Source organism: Rhipicephalus microplus, chromosome 7 (assembly GCF_043290135.1).
Source record: "Rhipicephalus microplus isolate Deutch F79 chromosome 7, USDA_Rmic, whole genome shotgun sequence".
Classification (NCBI taxonomy): Eukaryota; Metazoa; Arthropoda; class Arachnida; order Ixodida; family Ixodidae; genus Rhipicephalus; species Rhipicephalus microplus.
In genome coordinates this window covers 82628585-82649959 of record NC_134706.1, presented here as the reverse complement: position 1 = coordinate 82649959, position 21375 = coordinate 82628585, and the positions used below count along the sequence as shown (strand labels likewise).

At 44.2% G+C, this 21375-nt stretch overlaps 1 protein-coding gene across 1 annotated transcript in view; it reads right to left on the bottom strand.

Annotated features, from left to right (window-relative positions):
• Positions 1-1113: 1113 nt before the first annotated feature.
• LOC119179622 (arylsulfatase B) overlaps positions 1114-21375 on the bottom strand; it is a 66256-nt gene continuing 45994 nt past the window's right edge. Inside the window, exons 5-10 of the mRNA XM_075868214.1 lie at positions 16861-16971; positions 13286-13405; positions 11692-11818; positions 5791-6084; positions 3723-4168; positions 1114-1480 (exon numbers count right to left, since the gene is read on the bottom strand). Of these exons, the coding sequence (XP_075724329.1) occupies positions 1346-1480; positions 3723-4168; positions 5791-6084; positions 11692-11818; positions 13286-13405; positions 16861-16971 (1233 nt within the window). The 3' untranslated portion in view covers positions 1114-1345. The remainder of the gene's footprint in view (positions 1481-3722; positions 4169-5790; positions 6085-11691; positions 11819-13285; positions 13406-16860; positions 16972-21375) is intronic.

The window sequence follows — 21375 nt, the reverse complement described above, 5'->3', positions numbered from 1 at the left end:
TACAGGCCCAACGCAAGCAGAATTCTGTTCATGCTTCCAGGTGATGGATTTAGATCTTCGTCGCGAAGAAGAAGAAAGACGTCTTGCGAGAAAATTCTCTGATGTAAGCCAAACATGCAACTTCGTAGGAGATTGTTGCCCTCTAAAAATACCTCCCAAGTCGTTTATGGATAACCTTCTCGAAAAACTTACCCGAGCAAGAGGTTAGCAATGTTGGTCGAAAGTACCGGAGCAATTTCGGTTTTTCAAGCTTTGCTATTAAAATTATTTCTGCCTCCAGGTGGTATGGATCCTCCTGTCTTCCGATAGCGAAGTTCGTTAGCTGCTCTAGTGTTTCACTAGCTAAGTTTGTAACCATGGTATTCGTGATACGACCCGGTCCAGGTGCAGTGTTTTTTTTTTTAAAGATTGCGCTGCAGATTGATGAACCAATATTACAAGGACACTTGTCTATGTAATATTGGTTCATCAAGGGCAGGGTTTGCCCGACTCATATAGGGTGTTATAGTTGCCCGTGTTGGCCTTTTCCCATATACGTTTCTTGGAGTTCACGACAAAGGTCTCCGTCTGAGCCAGCGTAGTCATGAAGTAAATGCCTAGGGGCAAGCATGCTTTCTTTTCGTGTCAAGTCAGAAGTTGAGCATCATAACCCCCACAACACCGGGACGGGATGCAAAAGACCTAGACAATGTGCCTTTGAGATGAAGATACAAGGTATCAGCCGAACAAATTCATCCGGTACGATACTTGAACTCACGAGCGGGGAGTCACAGATCCCACTCGACCAGCCCTTCAGTGTCAGCGGTAAGATTCCCTTGGCTCAAAACCACGCCGGTCCAGATGCACTGCTCGGCAAGACTTGCTCTTGACTGCGCACACGCACACACTATGGCTTCATTGTTTCGCCAGTGGTCAATTCTGACGGTGAGTGGCCGCCTGTCCAGCGCTCGATCCTTTCCGGATGACTAGCAGTATCCAAGGAATCCGGAGCCCTAATCGTCAGACCAAAGCATTAATCATGAGGATTATCTCTCCCATTTTAACAAAACCCATCATCGAGACATGCACATTCAAGGAAGCCACGGTACATTACAGACATGTGGAGCAAAGGAATAAAGGAATGATAAGCTTTACTATGCTCGTAAACAACTAAGAATCTGTACCGCAGCATCTATGTAACAAGGACATCCACTTTTCAGCCTTGTCTGGTCTTCAACAGTATTTTCTTTTTATTAAAAAGGACATGCTCTTTACGCCCTGAGCGTCCTGTCACATGGCTCTATACAGATGTTTTCTTTATATTGAGCGTCGCACATGTATATGGCTGACGTGAATAAACAATGTGTTAAGGGTCTTGAATCCATGGTGCCCACGTCCCATCGTGATTCTCTGGAAAGCTCTGCGGGTCAACTGGTTTGTTCAATGCAGGGCTTGCCACAGATCGGAAGTAGTCTAAACGTTTTTTCAAGGCAGCCACAATCTGAAACATGTTTTAAAAAATGAAGGACACTCAGTTCTGTAAGATTGTGTGGAAAATATGTTCAAATGTTTAGTTTAGTTTACTACATTTACTTGAAACAAACGTGTTTACATACATGTTTGAGGCACATGATCGTTACAGTAGTATGACAAAGCTCCCTTATTTCTTATATAAATAGCAGTGCAAGGAAGGCAATACAGAATACATTGATCAAACAGCAACGAATTACAGTGTTTTCAGGAAAAGTGGTTGTAAGGAACACAGTGCGTTGACAAAGTTATAATACGACAGCCATACGAACAAATGAAAATAGAAAGTTTTAATGGTTTGTTTCATTGACACCATACTAATAAAAAGCACCAAATATTGAAACCAAGGAAAGTATTGGGGGCGTTCATAGCAGTGCTTTTTTAAGAGTAATTGTTCTATAAATGAGGCGAAAGAGGACAAAAAACTTGTCGTGTACTCACACACAAAGTGAGTATTGCAGGTTCCGTCCTACCGGCGGCAGGACTGAACGTTTCTTTCCAACTACTACAATGTGCTTAAAGCAGTATTATCCCTAACGTCCCCTATACTTTCCTAGCCTTTTTAACGGTTGGTTTTAATTAATGCTAATAGGGACGTCTAGAGCTTTTAAAATTTTCTACATTAAAAAATAGATCTGTTCCTATCTATCTTACATTGAATCATGAAAATTCTTTTATTATGTCTTTTTAAAGAGAGAACAAAGTTTAATAGAAGTGCAAAGACAATGACGGGATCTCCGACAGAACTATCTCATTGTCCAGCGTCATTTTGTTGGCTTTCCGGTCAGAGTAGATGGTGGACCAACCATGTATTTAATAAAAGAAGGGGAGGGGGCTGGAGGGCAATCAAGGCACTGCTTACTTTACGCATTTAAGCACAATGCGACATAGTTACTGCCGGAGTGGAACCAGTGAATTAGCGTCATCAAAACAAGCTCAAAAACATTAGCTGGTAACACAGGTTATCGCAGGTCAGCAAAGTTCACACAGGTTATCGAACACAAGTGCTTACCATGCTTCTGTAAATGCTATGTTAATACGGCACCTTGCCAAATCCAGGACATTATGTACGAGTTAATGTAGATTCCTAAACAATCTTTTAATTTTAACAAGAAAGTGGAAAGTTGTAGCTGGAAGAACCCGTGCACCTACTTCATTTCTTCTAAACAGAAGCACAGAAGATGATAAACGAATAAAAAGCCTACGAGAGGGGCACTTTAATGTTACACACGGGAACTACGAAGGGGTTTTTTCTTATCTAGGAACATTTAAAAAAATAGCGAAAATTAGAAAATCCGAACACGGATTTTTCGGCGGTGTGGTGGCGAGCAAAAAATCTAGCTAATCATTCAGATGATGCAGGAAGAATGGTTAGAATTGAAAGGACTGAAGTGCTTTCCTCTACAAAGTGCTCTAACTGTCATAGAAGTAGATTTTCTTTGGACTAGAGCTTTTGAGAGAATGTATTTAGCACCGTTTGTAGGAGGATACAAAATGGGCCGAAATAATAAAGCAGTGGTAAATACAACAGGTGAAAATTTCTTTTCAGCTAGTTTTCGGGTAGAGAAACTCGTATGTATAGGCATGCGCAGAGTTCCCTTCAGTAAAGATGGGAAGGGGGTAAAGGTTTGCGGCCGCTCCCACACCCTTTATTATCGCACCTCATGAGACTGACCTTTCACCCCCCCCCCCTCACGAATCACAGCGCCCCTTTCCTCTTATTTCAATGTATGGGCCCGACCTTGCACCTCCTTCCCCTGTAGTCACGTTTTTTTTTTTTAAATCAGATGCAATCATACGAACACTCAAGGTCCAGGTGTGTGCCTCAAGCTAAAGCTACAAATATTGGTTCAGTTAGTATACCTATGTCACGCATGCCAGCGACATTCTTAAGATGCGCATAGTTTGAAACAATGTGAACTCTCTTGCTTTCCATTCGCTATGTATTTCTTTATCTCTCTCTTTCCCAATACACACATTTGACAAGAGCCTATCGGCAGGTTCCTAATCACGACATTTGTTCAACTCACCTAATGACATGCTTTGGCTGAAAATAACACACATACAAATTAGAGGAACACTCAATGACAAGCACGAGCCGCTTGTGCTTGTCGTTGAGTGTTCCTTTACTTTGTGTTTGTGTGTTATTTGCGGCCAAAGCATGTCATTAGGCAAGTATCAACTAGGCCAACAATCAGTGTTGTTCAACTCACCTCCGGATGGTCTTCTGCGATGTTGTTGAGCTCGCAAGGATCCTTCTCGATGTCAAAGAGGAACACTTTGTCGTCAGGGGAAAAATGTTCAGTAGCGTCTTTCCCGCATGTGAGCCTCGCCCTGTGCCTCCAGTCGCTGGGCAAGTCCAAGCGATCCGTGTTGTAAAATTTTCTCAGCGCCTCAGCGGCTGTGGATTGGGCCATCAGCTCATCGACATCGTTGAACGGACGACGTCCACCCGTCGTTCGATAGCGCTCGGTGTCTGCACCTGTGGCGTCGAGCACAAGCTTGTACTGGGTGTCACGAATGGCTGCCACGGAGGACCCCTCCGGTTCAACAGGGTTGATGTTGTAGACTAGTTCGGTGCGAGCGGAACCCGTTCCGTTTGACAAGTAGTCCCACATGTCGAGTCCGTCGACATTCTCTAAGCTGGACACGTCACCACCTGACACAAGAAAGTGGGGATGAAAAAGATGGCAACACCGAAGGTAAAGTGCACTATTTCCAACTGATGAAAACAAGTCAAAGATGGAGAAATGTCACACAGGCTGACGTTTTCACCAAGAGACTTCTCTTTGTATTTGAGAGAATACGGCGCGCACACACACAAACATTCACCCGGTTTCGTTCCCGTCAAAAGAGTGACATGTAGTGGCATGTGGCCAAGGTGACTTGAGTGTGCTGTGGTGTAAGGTAGAGTAGTTTGTCGGTGCCCTAACTAACGTTTAGAAAAGGCGAGTTTGAGTGGAAGTGGGCGTAATAAATTTCCAATTGTTGTGGATACTGTCTTGATTCGAAAAATCAACGCTGACCAATTAGCGCTTTTTGATCTGGTATTTAAAATTATGTTACATTGCGCAACGGAAGTCAGTCACTGAAACTGACTTCCATTTGGTTTTGGGTCATTTTGATCACGAATTTTCGCCCAACCTTCTTCATGTGCTACGATTCTAAGCTAATAGAAAATAAGTAGGGCCATACCTGTCTTTGAACCAAGTTACAGAACTAATTTACCAACCTACGATTGCACCACATTGTGTAAATATTTCTCAGATAATTTATTCGAACATATAATTACCTTCTCTTGAGCTCTTGTTTACTTCAAACTTCGTTCAACTCAAGCCGCGTCACAACTTGAGCATGTTTTTCAATGTCGGCCTTCACACTTACTTGTAAAACAATCTCAACATTTATGCGAGTGCTAGGAGCCATCTAAAAGCCACCAGTTAGGCTGATGGCCACTGACCATTCCCGTACCAGCCATTTTAATATTACGCACTGTTTATTAACTGCATGAGGTATCAGAGAGCAGGTCTCCCAACAATTTGATAAAGTGTTATTTAGGAATTACGAGCTTAACCACACCTAGGCCTCCCTCCACTCTGCCACCTTTCATCTCGCATGAAGCGTAGCTTCGAATTTCCAGTGCCTTTGTGGCAGACCAGTGCGAATTTTGTGAAATCGATCATTTGACGAAGGGGTGCCTGACCGGGGATGAGTATAAAATACAAATGAAATGAAATAGCACAGTCGAAAATAAGAAGGTCTTAAACACTAAAAATGACAACTCAGCTACTCTGTGATAGCATTGTTCAGAGTCTAACATTTATAAGTTTTTATTTTGGTCGGTGCTTTTGCATTTCGTTTGTATTTCAGCACTAACTTTCTTTCGTTTGGGCTGACTTCATCAAACAACTGAAATAATCTGCCTGCCAGCATTGCCAGTGACACTGATAATAGGTTCCTCAAAACTGCTGAGTTCAACATGTTTTCCCACCTTCTCTTTATTGCCACAAATGTAGAGGAATTCAACCAAATAACTTTCGGTCCCATAAGACGTGTAACTATAGTGCATATACTATTTTTTTGTAACATACTATTCGTAAGCCATAAATAGGTTCAGTTTCCGACCATGCGGGCTGCATCTTAACGGGTGAGAGAAACAAATTGCTGGCCTACTTAGCTTTAAGTGCACGACAATTTAGCCCAAGGGGCCCAACTAATCGTATCGTCGCATCATCACATGGACAGCACATTAATTACAATTGAATTAGGGTGGTCACTGACCGGCGAGTCTGTAAAATGTAGTAAACCAGTCGGTGAGATGCATCAGCTGGTTGGACACCCTGCGCTTCTGCTTGAGCAGGGGACTCCATACAAAGGCGGGAACTCTGGTCGAGCCTTCCCAGACCGACATCTTCAAACCGCGCAGGGGCCAGTTGAAGCTGCGGCTCGAGTGGTCACCGAAAGGTGTGCCACCGTTGTCACTGCTGAACAGAACGACAGTGTTGTCGAGCAAGCCTACTTCTTGGAGCGTCTCGAATACCTTGCCTACTGATTGGTCCACGGTGTCCACCATACCTGCAATGGTGACAGTGAGGGCACAGTGTGTCATCCTCGGAGTGAAATCTCTATGCCCGCTAGAAATCTTGCCTGCGAAGTGTGTTTTCGCAAAGAAAAGGAAATATTTAATAGTAAAAAAGTTAAATGTCATTCTTGCGGCTGAACTTTATAGCCAAGAAGACCACTACTACTATTTGCTGCTGTTCGGGCTCGGTTAAACAGAGCTTGGCAGTTCAGAATATAAGCTAGACAGAAACGCCTTGCCCTGTATCGTCGTCGGACTACGTTTGAGCGAGTTCGTAGAATTTTTTTTTTTGGCACGCCCAAACAATGAGATGTAGTGCGGCTACCTAAGAACACAAAGTTAGATTGCGGACTGGACAGCATTAGAGAAAGCTCCGCCGCGTTGGTCTAGTGGCTAATGTACTCGGCCGCTGGCCCGCAGATTGCGGGGTTGAATCCCGGCTGCGGTGGCTGCATTTTCAATGGAGGCTGAAACGTTGTAGGCACGTGTGCTCAAATTTGGGTGCACGTTAAAGAACGCCAGGTGGTCGAAATTTCCGCAGCCCTCCACTACAGCGTCTCTCATGATAATGTGGTGGTTTTGGGACGTTAAGCCACACATAATAATCAAATGAGCATTGGAGAAATGAAAGATGCCGACAGAGCCAGCTTCAAAAGCATTCGAAGATTGTATCAGCTCTTTATATTTGTATAGGTGCAGAATTTATGAGCGAACTGAACACAGTTTTGGTGTTTTCATCCATACATTCATCTATGCATCCATCCACCCATATATAATCACCCACCCACCCGGTGTCCGTCATCCGTCCGCCCGTCCGTCCGTTCATCCGTCCGTCCATCCATTCATCCATCCATCCATCCATCCATCCATCCATCCATCCATCCATCCATCCATCCATCCATCCATCCATCCATCCATCCATCCATCCATCCATCCATCCATTCTTCTATCTATCTATCTATCTATCTATCTATCTATCTATCTATCTATCTATCTATCTATCTATCTATCTATCTATCTATCTATCTATCTATCTATCTATCTATCTATCTATCTATCTATCTATCTATCTATCTATCTATCTATCTATCTATCTATCAATTTAACTATATATCTATCTATCAATCAATTTATCAATCTATCTATCTATCTATCTATCTATCTATCTATCTATTTATGTATCTATCTATCTATCTGTCTATGTTTGGGCGCTCTGTGATTGTGTCTCTAAACGCAAACAAAACTTGCAATGATGGGCCTTTAGTGAATGTAGTAGGACAGAAAGCTGGGCCAATTGGTGACTGTACTTGAACATGTTTGAACTCAGCGCGCGACTACGCGGACACAAAAGAAAAAGGGAGAAACACAGCGCCGACTCGCAAGTAATTTTAAATGCGAAGCATTTCTTAGCGAACTTCGGCTACTTTGAGCGTATCTATCTATTTATATAGCCGCCTACGACATTTAGCTCTCCTGGCCGTTTCGATAACGGTATCGATACCAAACTTGGTATGGCATAACATGACTGTATGGAGAACATATTTGACTAGTCAACACATGAAACGTGTGACGTGTATGTCATGAAATTAATTATTTAGAATTCAAAATCCCGCAGCTCTTGCGGTGGTTTTGTTCACATGGCATGCTGCAAAACTGGTATGGCATGACATGATTGCATGCCAAACACAAGCGACTGACCTTAACATGGAAATCTTGACATGCGTGTCATGTAACAACATGACTACATGCCACGCTCATGATGTGCTCGCGACCGTTTCGCTAGCATCACATATACCAAATTTGGTATTACGGTATGCGAATGGATGACGAAGGTATGTGACTAGTGCGAACATGATAATCATGAGATGCGTGTCATGTAGCAACATGGCTACATGCCACGCTCATGATGCACTGGCGGCTGTTTCACTAGCTTCACTTACACCAAATTTGGTATTATGGGACGTGAATGGATGACGAAAGTATGATACTGGTGCTAGCATGATAAACATGAGATGCGTGTCATGTAACAACATGACTATATTCTACGATCATGGTGTGCTCGCGGCCGTTTCACTAGCTTAACATGCACCAAACTCGGTATTACGTGACGCGAACGAACGACATAGCTAAATTACACATCCAAACATGATACTCATGACAACATGCATACATGCCACACTCAAGATGCGCTCGCGGCCGTTTTGTCACGTAAGAGTGAGGGTAGCCCGAAAACAGGAAACCGGGAGGCTAGTAGAAATAGAAGGAGATCCGTTTATTTGGCGGACTTGCGCCCACTAAAGAAAAACAGGCACATCGGCTTAGCGGGTGGCGAACAGCGTGTTCGACGGCCGTCAGAGAACAGAATATCCCACTGGATCGCAAGGCGCGTTCACCATCTGAGATACAGTCGCCGTAGCGTCTGGCGCTATCTCGTTATCAACGAATGGTCGGCGCGCGGGCCATGTTCTTCGCAGATGAATCGCGGTGCATCCTGGACCACGATGAGGCCGCGTGCCGGCGGTATCGGCATTCGCAACACTATCCGCAATACGCCTCGCGGCAATATGCTACGATCATGGTGTGCTCGCGGCCGTTTCACTAGCTTAACAAGCACCAAACTCGGTATTACGTGACGCAAACGGACGACATAGCTAAATTACACATCCAAACATGATACTCATGACAACATGAATACATGCCACACTCAAGATGCGCTCGCGGCTGTTTTGCTAGCTTCACATACGCTAAATTTTGTATTACGTGACGTCAATGGATGACGAAGGTATGTGACTAGTGCAAACATGATAATCTTGACATGTGTGTTATGTGAGAACATGACTGCATACCATAGTCAAGGGGCCAGTAGATTTCGACGTGATGTGGTGCGCGTGCTCACCGGCGTCAATTCGTCGCGTCAGCCGGTGTTGCCACGCCAGGCGCCGGGCTTGTCATGAATGGATGGATGGATGGATATGGCTGTACCCTTTAGATCGGGTGGTGGCTAATGCCACCAAGCCGTAATACTTAGTTAACTAAAGAATAGATTCATTTTTTTCCTTTAAATAATGAGGTTGAGGACTCGTACTTTGCAGTGAAGAGTTTTTCACTCGTGCCTTGACTTTAGCCACGAATCAGATAACCTCCCTCTAATTAATTCTACCCGCTTAATGTTTATTTTGCCCTCCCTGTCCCTAAACCTCAGTGCTTCGAAAAACTCTGCGCCATCATCCTGTACTATAAGGTGAAACCCTTTACAGAACATTATCAAGTGTTCGGCAGTTTCCTCTTCCTCTCTACTGCACTCCACACGCCATAAACTCGCAGACGTGCGCCGTGCTGCGTTCCTTTGACGCATGCGCGTTTCAGCGCGTCCAGCGTCCTTTCGTCACGAAAAGAGGGAGGCGCAGTGTTGTCTGCGCAATGCATCGACGTGAAATGCAGTGTTGCATTTCGCGCCTGTTGCTGTCGGGCCGCGCTTACAGACGCTGGTCGCGCCGGTCGCGCCTGGCTTCAGACTATAGAGTGCTCGCGTTTTACTAAAGTAGCGTCTCTGTGTCCAGCGTGCGCGCAAGTGAACGCTACATTGAAGTATATTGGGCCCTTCATGATGTGCTCGTGGCCATTTTGCTACCTCCACATATGCCAAATTGGTGTTACGTTAGGTCAATGGATGACGAAAGTATATAAGTGGCGCAAACATGTTAATGCTGAGAAGCGTGTCATTTAAGAAAATAACAACATACCACGGTCACAGCGCTCTCGCGGCCATTTTACTAGCTCCCCATATATTAGGTTTGGTATCACGTGATATGAACAGATGACAAAGGTAAACGACTCATTCAAACATGATAATCATGACATGTAAGTCATGTACGGCCTCATTTACCTCCACCTCGTAACATTGTGCTGATTTTAGAGTGACATATGAACCTTCCTCATTCGTGCTTCGCATATCATCGTTTCTCGCTATACGGGGAATCTGCGAATTTTTTTATTGAAAAACATGAACAAAAAAAGAACACTTAAACCGTCACAATCATGGGATCATGCTAAGTATGTTTTCCAATGAAAATTCAGTCGCAAGTCAGCGCTGTGGTTTGTACCTGCTCTTGTGTCCGCGCAGGAATCTTCGGACCTGGCATTGGTTGTACCGGCTTGGGCACTCGTAACAAACGGTGGAAACCATTTTTGTTAGACTATTGTTGCTTGTCGAAGCCAGTCTGGTTACCTGGCGGTAACTTAGACATGCGAACCACAATTTCGCAACCAGAAAAACAAAATACCACAGGGAGCGAGCAGCCGAGCGAGAACGCGAAACAGCAGTAGGGCACCCAACCAGCAACATACATACATACATACATACATACATACATACATACATACATACATACATACATACATACATACATACATACATACATACATACATACATACATACATACATACACACACACACACACACACATATATATATATATATATATATATATATATATATATATATATATACACGTCTGTTCAATGATAATGATAGAACTAGTGGTGTCATGTCGTTTCGCGGTATTACAGTTTAGTAGGCCGCCACAACCTTACTTTGATACAAGAGTCCTGAGGTACAGTTCACGTTCTTTAGAATGGTAGATGTTCTCCTTTGCATAGATTAATAAAGTCGCAGTTTCGCCGCAAGGGCGAAGTAATGAATTCGATGGAAACAAATCGGAACGTTGTGCGTATAGAAAAAAGCGTTAGCAAATTTACTTCTTCAGGAAACGTGGTCACGTACTGCAGTGAGTGAATCGACCTTTGCGTCGTGCACGCCTTCAACACAAAACTTTGTGACGAAGGGGAACTACGTGAAAAACCACGAAACATCTGCTCATGGTTTGCACAGGTAAGCGCGGGACTGCGGTTGATCACACCCTGTCAGCCAAAGTAAGCAGCCGCCCCCTTTAGGCTTCCATCTTCGTGCTCTTTTCACGAGAAGATAAGACGGCGAGCGGGTAGTTTCCTTTCTGCTCCAACAGCCATCCACAGCAGCCCTAATATACTTGAATGGTCCACCCCGGTGAATCAGGGGTTACCGCGCCCGCCTGCCGATCCAAAGGTAGCATGTTCGATCCCAGCCTAAGCGGCTGCATTTCTGGTGTAGAAGTAGTAGCACAGGCCCGCGTAGTGTGGGATGTCAGTGCACGTTAAAGAACACCAGACGGTCGATATTGCCGGTGCCCTCCACAAAGGCACCCCTCATGTATTATTGTGGTGTTGGGCTGTAAAACCCAATAATAATGTTGTTGTTACTACTACTACTACAGGTACTTTACTACTACCACCGTGTTTTAACTCGCGCATAGAACGCACGACGCGCGAGGCGGTGCTATTGATTTGGACCTTGCAGGGAGCATCACGGTGACGCTTACGCCTACTGCGACCGCAAAAACTGTCAGAGAGTGTCCATGCAATTTCTATCCAATAGAATGGCTATAGCTGATACCATCACATTCTTCAGAAAGTCAACTGTCGCTCTTTCACTCGTATCTTTCACTTCAGGTCGTTTACTGGTATGTGTACTGCAGTGGAAAGCTTTATTTTTCAGTCTTACCTGCAAAAAGTGTTCTCTTTTCCTCTCCGATATACGGAAACTTCATCACGTTTCGTGCCGGCGCTTGTAGCGGGTCAATGCCTCCTGAACCATGGGGCGCTTGGTAAGCCACGTAAAGAAATAACGGCTGCGAAAGGAAGACAGTTGGTCTGGCGTTCCAAGAAAGCTTCATAAATGCTTTGTCTAAATGCACTTGCATGCACTTTCGTGAAGGGGCATATATATATATATATATATATATATATATATATATATATATTCAAAGGACACAGTATTACTATTTCAACACTGGTCCTCTTGGCTGATAATGTAGTAGGATACTGGCCATAATAGATGAAAGAAAGACAAAAAGCTTAGCAATTTAGCAATTGGCGCTAACACCCGAACGTTGTTATGTCACTGTTACGCCTTTAATTTATATTCGGACACCGCATTTAAGAAAAATGTTGCCATAAATGGTGAATTCGATCGTCGTATCATTCAGAACACAATGCAGTGCTACGGAAAATCAGGTACACTCGGGTTAGGCATGGCAAAAAACATGTGACATCACGGAGAAATGGTGCCGGATTTCTCCTCCTTTTCCTGAAAAAAAATTTGAAAAACTCAAGTGGTTCCTTGCCTTGCCAACCACCAGCACTATATTTGTTGATGGAATATCAAAGGTGAAGGTGAAAAAGAGTTGGTGGACAGTTATTGTTTCGAGGGTAAATTAGTTCTTGAGATGAGGGGCTGTTTTCGCAGATGAGCTGTGACTCAATTCAATCGAAGCAATAACTGGCGAGCACACTGATAAGATAAGGAACACTTTTTGAATGCCATTTTCAGCCTACACCGGTTCACTGCAGGGTGGAGGCCTCTCTCGGTTATCTGCAGTCTAGCCCTCACTGCGAGAGCCAATTCCATTTTATCCCGGCGAGCATTTTAATTTTAACCCATCTAAGTCTCCGGATGCCTCGACTGTCTTTCCCATCTTTCGGTAACACTTCTGTTGCTCTTCCAGTGCACCTTTTTTGGTCCTACTGCGCATTACGTGGCCAATTCAGACACGTTATTTTCACTTCATGGGAACTAGAATACCCTGCTACACCACTCTGTTTCTTAAACCATTATCCCGTCATGCGCTCTCTTAACGTTACTCCTATCATGCTTCGCTTCACTGCCCACTGTGTGGTCCTCAGCTTCTGGGTTTTGTTCCTTTGTTATCCACCACGTTTCAGCGCCACATGGGACAGCTGGCTGTATGAGGTTCTCGGCATACGTTTAGTCTATCGGTAAGACGACTAACTGGGATGTAACTGTACAACACAAGAAGATTTGACAAAAAAAAAATGACACAGGTCCAGAGGCGTACCTTCGTGCGTCAACATCTATGTTAAGAAGGCACTCTCCCTGAGTGCAGGATTTCAAGCCATAAGCTATATGACCAACCATTCGGCATTTACATTGCCTCCCTTTATATCTTCCTTTTTCTCATCAAATGTCTGCATGGTTGTAACTATTCATCTTAAGATGACATGGGATTGAAAATTATCGCGAATATTACCAGGCGAGTGCTTAAACAGCGCTTAAATCTTTCGAGAAGCGTCTTCACCTTCCTTCGGTTGCGTATGATTTCCTGGGCCCTTTCAGTGAATAACGTCGTCGAATACTTCCCGCTGTCTCTCCATCTGGGCTCGTCGTTGAACCAGAAGTCAAGACCCGTGTGGTCCTCCTGCGAAAGCCAATCACGAGAGGGTGATACTGAGGTACTTCATTTAGCCGTACCATACAGTGCACGCATAGAAGTTACGCCTCTGTGTTTTTGCGCAGATGTCTAAAGCAGAAGCTCTTAGGGATCTCAGAATATGACCACGTAAAAAAGCATCGTTTCAACCGCAGACATCCGAAAGAGGCACAGTTCAGAAGAATATGTGGTTCGGAAAGCTTGAATGGTGGTGCGTCAAAAAGGTTACATATAAAGTGTGGTTTATTTAGTGTAACGATGTAATTTAATGCAACGACTGACCAAAAAATAAAACTTTTTTGATTGTGCATAAGCTAATGTGCATTTTAAATGGGGAGAAGAGGATATGTGGGTTAAAGAACAATGGCCGCGTTTGTGTTTCTGCGTGTCGTTCGAAAATGTTTAACAATGCTTTATTCATGCACACACTGACGCACTTGAAGTCAAACTTGCCTCTGTATTTCTTAGAAATAGATTCACAACCGGTCAGACAATTGTTGATGTTGAACACTTCGTCATATTCTAGTGAAAGTGAACAGCTTGCGAGTGATGAAACTATGGTCGAGAATGGATATTCTTTTCTGGACGAACGCACGACAACGAAGCTTTGGGTAACGGTGCACCAATGGCGTCTGTACACGTACGCAATAGGTGGCTCTGTTTGGCTGGCTTGGTTAAATAGATTGTGAAGGTGACCTCATCTCTTCGCTTTGGTTCATGGTAGTGACACTCGCCCTACGTGATAGTGAAGAGGCCGACACGCTACAAATTAAAAAGAATATGGGTGGTGAACCTGTAGCGGATAGTCTGAAAAAAGTGCGATTTTACCTTTTGCGGGAAAAGCTCTGCATTCAGCAGCGAAAAACTTGCATTGGTGGTCAGATTAAAATGCGCGCTATACCTCATTTCAAAGCCCAAAGTATTAGCTAAAAATTTGTGATTTCACTAGAGAGCACTGTTTTGTAAACTTTAGAATTATGTTTAGAGGTTATGTGCAATCACCAGCTTTTGGCCTGCTTAACTCAAGCAGCAGGACAACCCCCCCCCCCCCCCCGACATGACGTATACATGTTCATACATACGCGCACACATATGAACATACGAACGTACACAAATTATGACCAAAATCACTTCCCCCCTCACACACCACCGCCACCCGTAAAATATCTCTGCTACGCTACTGGTTTCTCCCCTCTCACTACATTAATTCTAGTGCACCTGTTTTGCCAATGGAATGCAGGTGATAACTCCATTTTCATTTCGATTGCTCTACAGAAAGCACCAAGTTTGCTCTCTGTATTCCAGGTCAGTGGCCTTAGGCTGATAATTCTCCCTTTCGAGAGTGTCATGTTGTTTGAGCTACGTAGGCAAAAATCTGGGGGAGATGCGAAATTTCGAAAAAATATGTCTCATGTATAAAACTATTATCGTCTAGTAACCTCACCTATTTCAAGCTAATATATGGGGTTTTCTAATGAGATATTGTGCATGTTTTAGTCCGACTACCAAGGCAAGGTTTATGACGCTGAAAACAATGCTTTCACCCCCCAAAAAAATGAAACTCGCAATTTTTTCAGACTGACTGCTATATCTTCAGCACAGAAATTATTTTAAATTCGTAGCACGCCAAGCAGGCTATCTGCGCATGTTTTATTTCTGTTCATTCAGCTTGCCATGTTCCCAAAAAACACTGCAAAACTTAGCAAATTTCTTCTATACTGTTCGTGGGAAAAGCCCAAGAAGAATTTATATAAATAAATAGGTAATAATGTTTACAGTTAAATCATTTTATTACCTTGCCGCAAATATCACTTTATTGAGTGTATTCAAAAAGTTTTTCAGAAATCTTTGACGCCCTCCATCTCAGTCGGCGCAACACTACAGACACTCATAAATAGGCAGAATAACTTTTTGAAACGAAAAGAAAGGAGCCAGGCGAGTTTCCAAATTCGAGAAACATGTGAATTTTTTTTTTTCATTTATATCCGTGATAAACGGAAAAACACTGGAGGATCGGGCGTGGAATGCCTCTAGGTGGCAAAACCATGTATTTTTAGAGAAACGGAGGCAAATACCCGTTTTTCGGTCATAACGTCAGGTCACGAGTGCCACGTAATAAACACTGCTGTCTTTATAATGAAGTATCTATGCATTTCCAAAATATATTAACACGCCACCTTATGACCCTCTAGTGATGGTACGGCAAAACATGCGTAATATTTGTTTTTTGGATTAACAATGTCTTCACGTATGACCGCAAAAACCAGGTCAAGATGGCTGGTTGCTTAGGAAAGTGTTAAAATTTCCTCATTCTCCTTATACGGGTGATAGAACTTTTGCAAGTTAATCTCGGCTAGTTTCATTGCATCTATTGTATCGTTTTACCATTCCTTGTATCATGATGTCGCATGAATTCTTGTGTACACGTATGCCAACACTGTCATGTATATTAGAGCAATGATGTCTTTTTTTCAACGTAGTCATGTTGGTCGTGGTACATAGATATGTCAAAGTATATGTACCCATTACTGGAATGTTATAAAACTTTTGGTTTTTTTTGTACATAGTGTAAATAAACTTTTTCTAAACAGAAAAAGACAGACACACAAACAGACCAATAATTTCTGCGTGGGGTATCCCAAGAGGGCTATCATTTTTTAGTAGCTGTGCAACGCATAGAGCAACACGCCTGTTTCGCCTGGATTAAACTCTTACGCTCACCACACGAAATCATGGCCGGCTAACAGAGAGGCCGAAAAACGCGGTATATACGTTTCCCTCTTATCGGGCAGTGGCGTTCAATAGCTGTAACATGCCGCGAGTAGGCAACCTTAGGCCGAGTTTGGCGCACGATAAGTCACGCATTTCTGGCTGTCACACCGCTTTATTCGGTTCCGCTGTCACCGTTAGCTACTGCAGTTCCCACTAAGATCTAAGACCACAACATCAAGGGTAGAAAGGCCTATTGTAGGTCACTCAACGAAGGGTTTACGTTGATGTACTTACGAAAAGAGATTAATTATGTGTCGAACACCACAAGATATTGAATAAGCTTTCTTATGCCAATCTACAGTCAGAAGTAAACTACTTCTGTAAGGAGACGTCTTACTTTCGTGTTATATCGATTCCTATGACGAAGGGAGCAACCACGTCTTTTAGAGATATTTCACGCCGTGATCACGGGTAATAAAAGTTACATCACAACCTAGAAGCCTACGATGGAGATTGCGCTTGCGTCTACTATAACAAGGGCTGCTTCCATATAGCTCTACAGGAATGCTCATGTTTACAGATCTGCGAAGACGTGGTTATTGCAAAGGGTCTTATTTTTTGTTGATATTTTACGTATAAAACATCACCGCCATAACAACCGGAGGCAAGCGTATACTTCAGATTCATCCACCGCGAAGCCACCCCATGAATAATTTGTTTTGAACACTCACGTAAGTTGCATTGTGGCTGTAGTAGTCCTCTTCTCCGTAGTAAAACCCGTAGAAGCTGTCGAATCCCCGCTGTGGTGGCGTAAGACTCTTCATGCATGAGCCAAGGTGCCACTGCAGTGAGAACGAAAAATATATTAAAAACTCTAGGTTACGTGGCTGTTTTTAATGACACTAAGAACTAACGAAATGTCAGCCTCGTCATTGCTAATTCGCTTATTTAGTCAATTTAAGTTGCTAGCTGTCCTCACAGGACCAGTGTAGTGGTGGTAAAAAGTATTAGGTATTAGAACGGCAAATTATGCATGTTTGATGACGATATCAGTTAGTAAAAATGTGAGAATCGTTAACAGCAGATACCCATCAATTCAAACGCCGTACATAAAACTATTGTTTCCAATGCAGTGAAATTACTGGGGTCCTGAAACACTTTTTCAAGTAAACATAGAATTAACTCACTAAGAGAGCTTATTGCCTCACAAATACAGCGGCGGGAAAATTTTTGAGAATCTGTCCAGTACGAGCAAAGTTACAATGTTTTCGCACGCTGCAATTGCTATCTTTCTGTCGTCCCCTACGAAAGCGCTGGAAGCTGAAAGAAAACTGAAGCAATTTTAGAATTCAATCAAACTTCGTGTTTAGAAAGGACCGATATAATTGTTGATGATGTCATAATTGTCTTCGCGATTGTAGCAGCAGGAGCTTTAGAACTGGCGAAATAAAAGCTGGTCTTGCCCCCCCCCCCCCCCCACCGCGAGCGCGCTGAAAGCGTGGGCGTGGAAACAAGCGTCATCTTCGTTTCTTCTGGCACGAAGCCATTCATCACTCTGACGTAAGGTTCGGCCGCTCAATGGGCGTGTATAGCCTTTGGTTTAGCTGAGCGGCGATCACACTCAGCCACGTGCAGATGTAGCGTCTCGCGACAGTTCAGGTATGGAATCGCAGGGAACTGCATTGATTTCGCATTCTTCACGATCGCGTTCTGACGACATGCGGTCAGCTTGGCTGCGAAACAATGGCGAAACCAAGAAGACGCGCGTTCACCCTCCGCCAAACTAACTTCGTAAGCGAAGCGGGAAATGCGTTCCGTGTTCCGAGCTATATGTGAGAAAGTGGTCTTTCTTATCTTCAACCACGGCTTCCGTGACTAACCCAGGACGTGTCGTTGCCGGAACTAATCGAAGAGGCCACACTTCAGCGGTGCTGCTGTTGCAGATGACACGGCACACCAATAATGACGTCACCGTGTTTGCTCGGCGTCTCAAGAAGCCCGGCAGCCACAGCCAGTGGTTTTTTTTTTACAAAAAGTGCTATTGGCGTTCACTTTTGAGAGCTCTCACATCGATTTTCCAATTCAGCAAGGATCAAACTGTCCTTATGAGCTCCTGAGTCATTTTCTGAGAAAAGTGCTTCAGCTTCCCTTTATTAAGCAGTGCGTAGAGGGAGGAGGGGAGATTGGCAAGGGCAAAAAATACGTCACGCGCGCCTCGTGACCTTGACCACTTTTTCTAGTTTTTTTTTCTTCTTCGAATACGCGGCTTTTTCAGTGTGATCGCAGGCACACGCGTGTACAAGTTGAGGACTCCCGCGGCGATTTCTGTAACGACCTTGAACGCCACGTTCAAATCAGCCAATAGCAGATACGAGGCTTTCTACAAGTGATCTTCGATCTTTCTCCAACATTTGTCAAGAGGAGAGAAAGCAATCTTTATGTGACATTGATAATTTATTGTCCATATTTGGCTCGCGTGTTCTCGGGAGCCTCTGCTACCGGTCGGCAGTGTTTTCTCACCATGCTTACACAGTGTTGCAGGGGGCCCCTTTAACATGTGTTTCTGTGCACAGATTTATATGCGTACTTTCAACAGCAATGACTTCACAACTATTTGTGCGGTGTTGCAATTTTACCTTCTGAGCAATGAGGTCTGCCCAAAACTGCGCTTCAAATAAAGCGTCTCATAGAGATGTTGGTACTTATTCAAGGATTGAGCTGTAACTTAAAAGACGTACAGTCGCCTGAATCTTTAACTATAGCACGCAGCGGTGACTTTCCTAGGTGTAAGTGCCCCATGGTAAAACCAAATGCCATAAAATTGTTCAGTAGACAAGTGGAATTGGGACATGCACTTGCCTTCACTGGTACTGTAATTTCTTTCAGTCATATGGGGAATATAGAAAAAGAAGTGGAGAAGTGGTGAAGCCCGTAGGGAAAGTTGTTTCAGATCTACGATAAGGTGAGACCATGGGAGGAACGAATCATGCAGTGCACGCTGATTTTTCTCACAGCAAAAGCGCTGCTAATGGTCAATGATAGCCAGAAGAAGCATACGTAGAAGAAGGGCTCGATTGAGGTGATTCTGTTACTCCGTGTTGAGGGAGATTTTTTTGATGAGGCAGCAGTGGGGCCAAGCCTGAAAGCGGGCATGTAAGGAAAGGTGTTTCAGCTTTGCTATTGTCATCGAAAAACTGCGTCAGAATGCAACTTACCCTGAGCTTCTTCTTGTTCTTCCCTACATTTCAGGTTTCTGTTCTCAACGGCATTTAGGCATCTTTAGACTCCACCAACGTCATCGACTAATTGTTTAGAAAAAGTGGGTAACAATTTAGAGTACTAGGTACTCTACTACGGGAGAGCGTAAAGCCGAGCTAACTCTTGCCTTAGTGGCCGGTGTCGAGGAAACCACTAGAACGGGCAGTTGTTTCAAGAAGTGGTGTTTCAAATAGCGTAGGGATCCACGTCTGTGTCTCTGACTTTAGATGAGGAGCATGAGTGCCTTGATGAATTTCGTCAACGATTCTAACATCGATGCACAAGCAAACATGACATTTTAGGGAGTAGCGACGAATCTTCAACTCGTAATTTGGGCTGGTGATGAGTTGCGAGATTTTCCCAAATTTTGAGGCGTATACTCACTCGAGATGGACCGTTACTACACCTTGACACGCCGACGTGACGAAAACATGATACGCCGGCAAGCCGACACCATAACGTGCTCCCCCTCCCCCCCTAGAATGCTATCTCTTGTGAGTGATAGTTGAAGATCACGGTTGCTGTACAATGCGAAGACATACGCATCTTCGTGCACGCGAGTTTCCTCTCTGTGGCGAAGGATGCGCATCAAAGTTATGTGTGCGGTTCGACTTCCCGTGATTGCCGATACATAAAGTACTGTGATACGAAACGGCCATGACTAGTAATTGTGCTCCTGGCAGTCATAGCAGCATGGAAAATTGATCACGGATACACAGTCAATGAATATGAAGCAAACACAACGCGAAGCGTTTAAAGATGAGGTAAAAAAATAAGCAAATGCGTAAAGCCCCCACTCACTTTTTTCAAACAGATCCTACGTACAGTAGGAATCGATGATATGCGAAGGACGAATGAGAAATGTTGATATGTCCCTTTAAAATCAGCACAACGTTACGAGGTGGAGGCAAACGATGCCGTACATGACTTCCGTCTCATGATTATCATGTTTGGACCTGCTGTTTACCTTCGTCATCTATTCAAATCACGTGGTACCAAATTTAGTATGTGTGGAGCTATCGAAACGGTCACGAGCACGCTATGAGCGTGGTATGTTGTCATGTTCTTACATGACACGCGTGTCAGGATTTTAATGTTTGCACCAGTCACATATTTGATCATCCATTGACGTGGAGCTGGCAAAACGGCCGCGAGTGCACCACGAAGGGCCCAATATACTCCAATGTAGCGTTGATGCGCGCGCGCGCTGGGCATAGCGACGCTACGTTAGCAAAACGCGAGCACTCTATAGTCTGACGCCAGGCGCGACCAGCGTTCGTCGGTGCAGCCCGACGGCAACTGGTGCGAAATGCGACATGCTGCATTTCGCGCCGATGCGTTACCCAGACAACACTGCGTCTCCCTCTTTTCGTGATAGAGGGATGTCGGCCGTGCTGAAATGCGCATGCGTCAAAGCAACGCAGCGTGGAGCACGCCATCAAGTATATGGCAGAACCGCCGCCTGGCGTGGCAACGCCAGGGTGACGCGACGAAATGAACGCCGGCGAGCACGCGCACTACGTCCCGTTGAGATGTATTGGCGCCTTGACTGTGGCATGTAGTCAGGCTCTCACATGACACACATCTCATTACACCAGTCACACACCTATTGACGTCACGTAAATACCAAATTTGGCATATGTGAAGCTAGCGAAATGGCCGCGACCGCATCATGAGTATGTCATGTAGACATGTTGTTACATGACACGCATGTCATGATTATCATGTTTGTATGTGTCATTCACCTATGTCGCCCGTTCGCGCCGCGTAATACCGAGTTTGGTACATGTGAAGCAAGCGAAATGGCCGCGAGCGCATCATGATCGTAGCATATAGTCATGTTGTTAAATGACACGCATCTCATGATTATCATGTTTGCACCAATCACATACCTTCGTCATCTATTCACGTACTGTAATTCCAAATTTGGTTTATGTGAAGCTAGCGAAACGGCCGCGAGCGCATCATGAGCGTGCCATGAAGTCGTG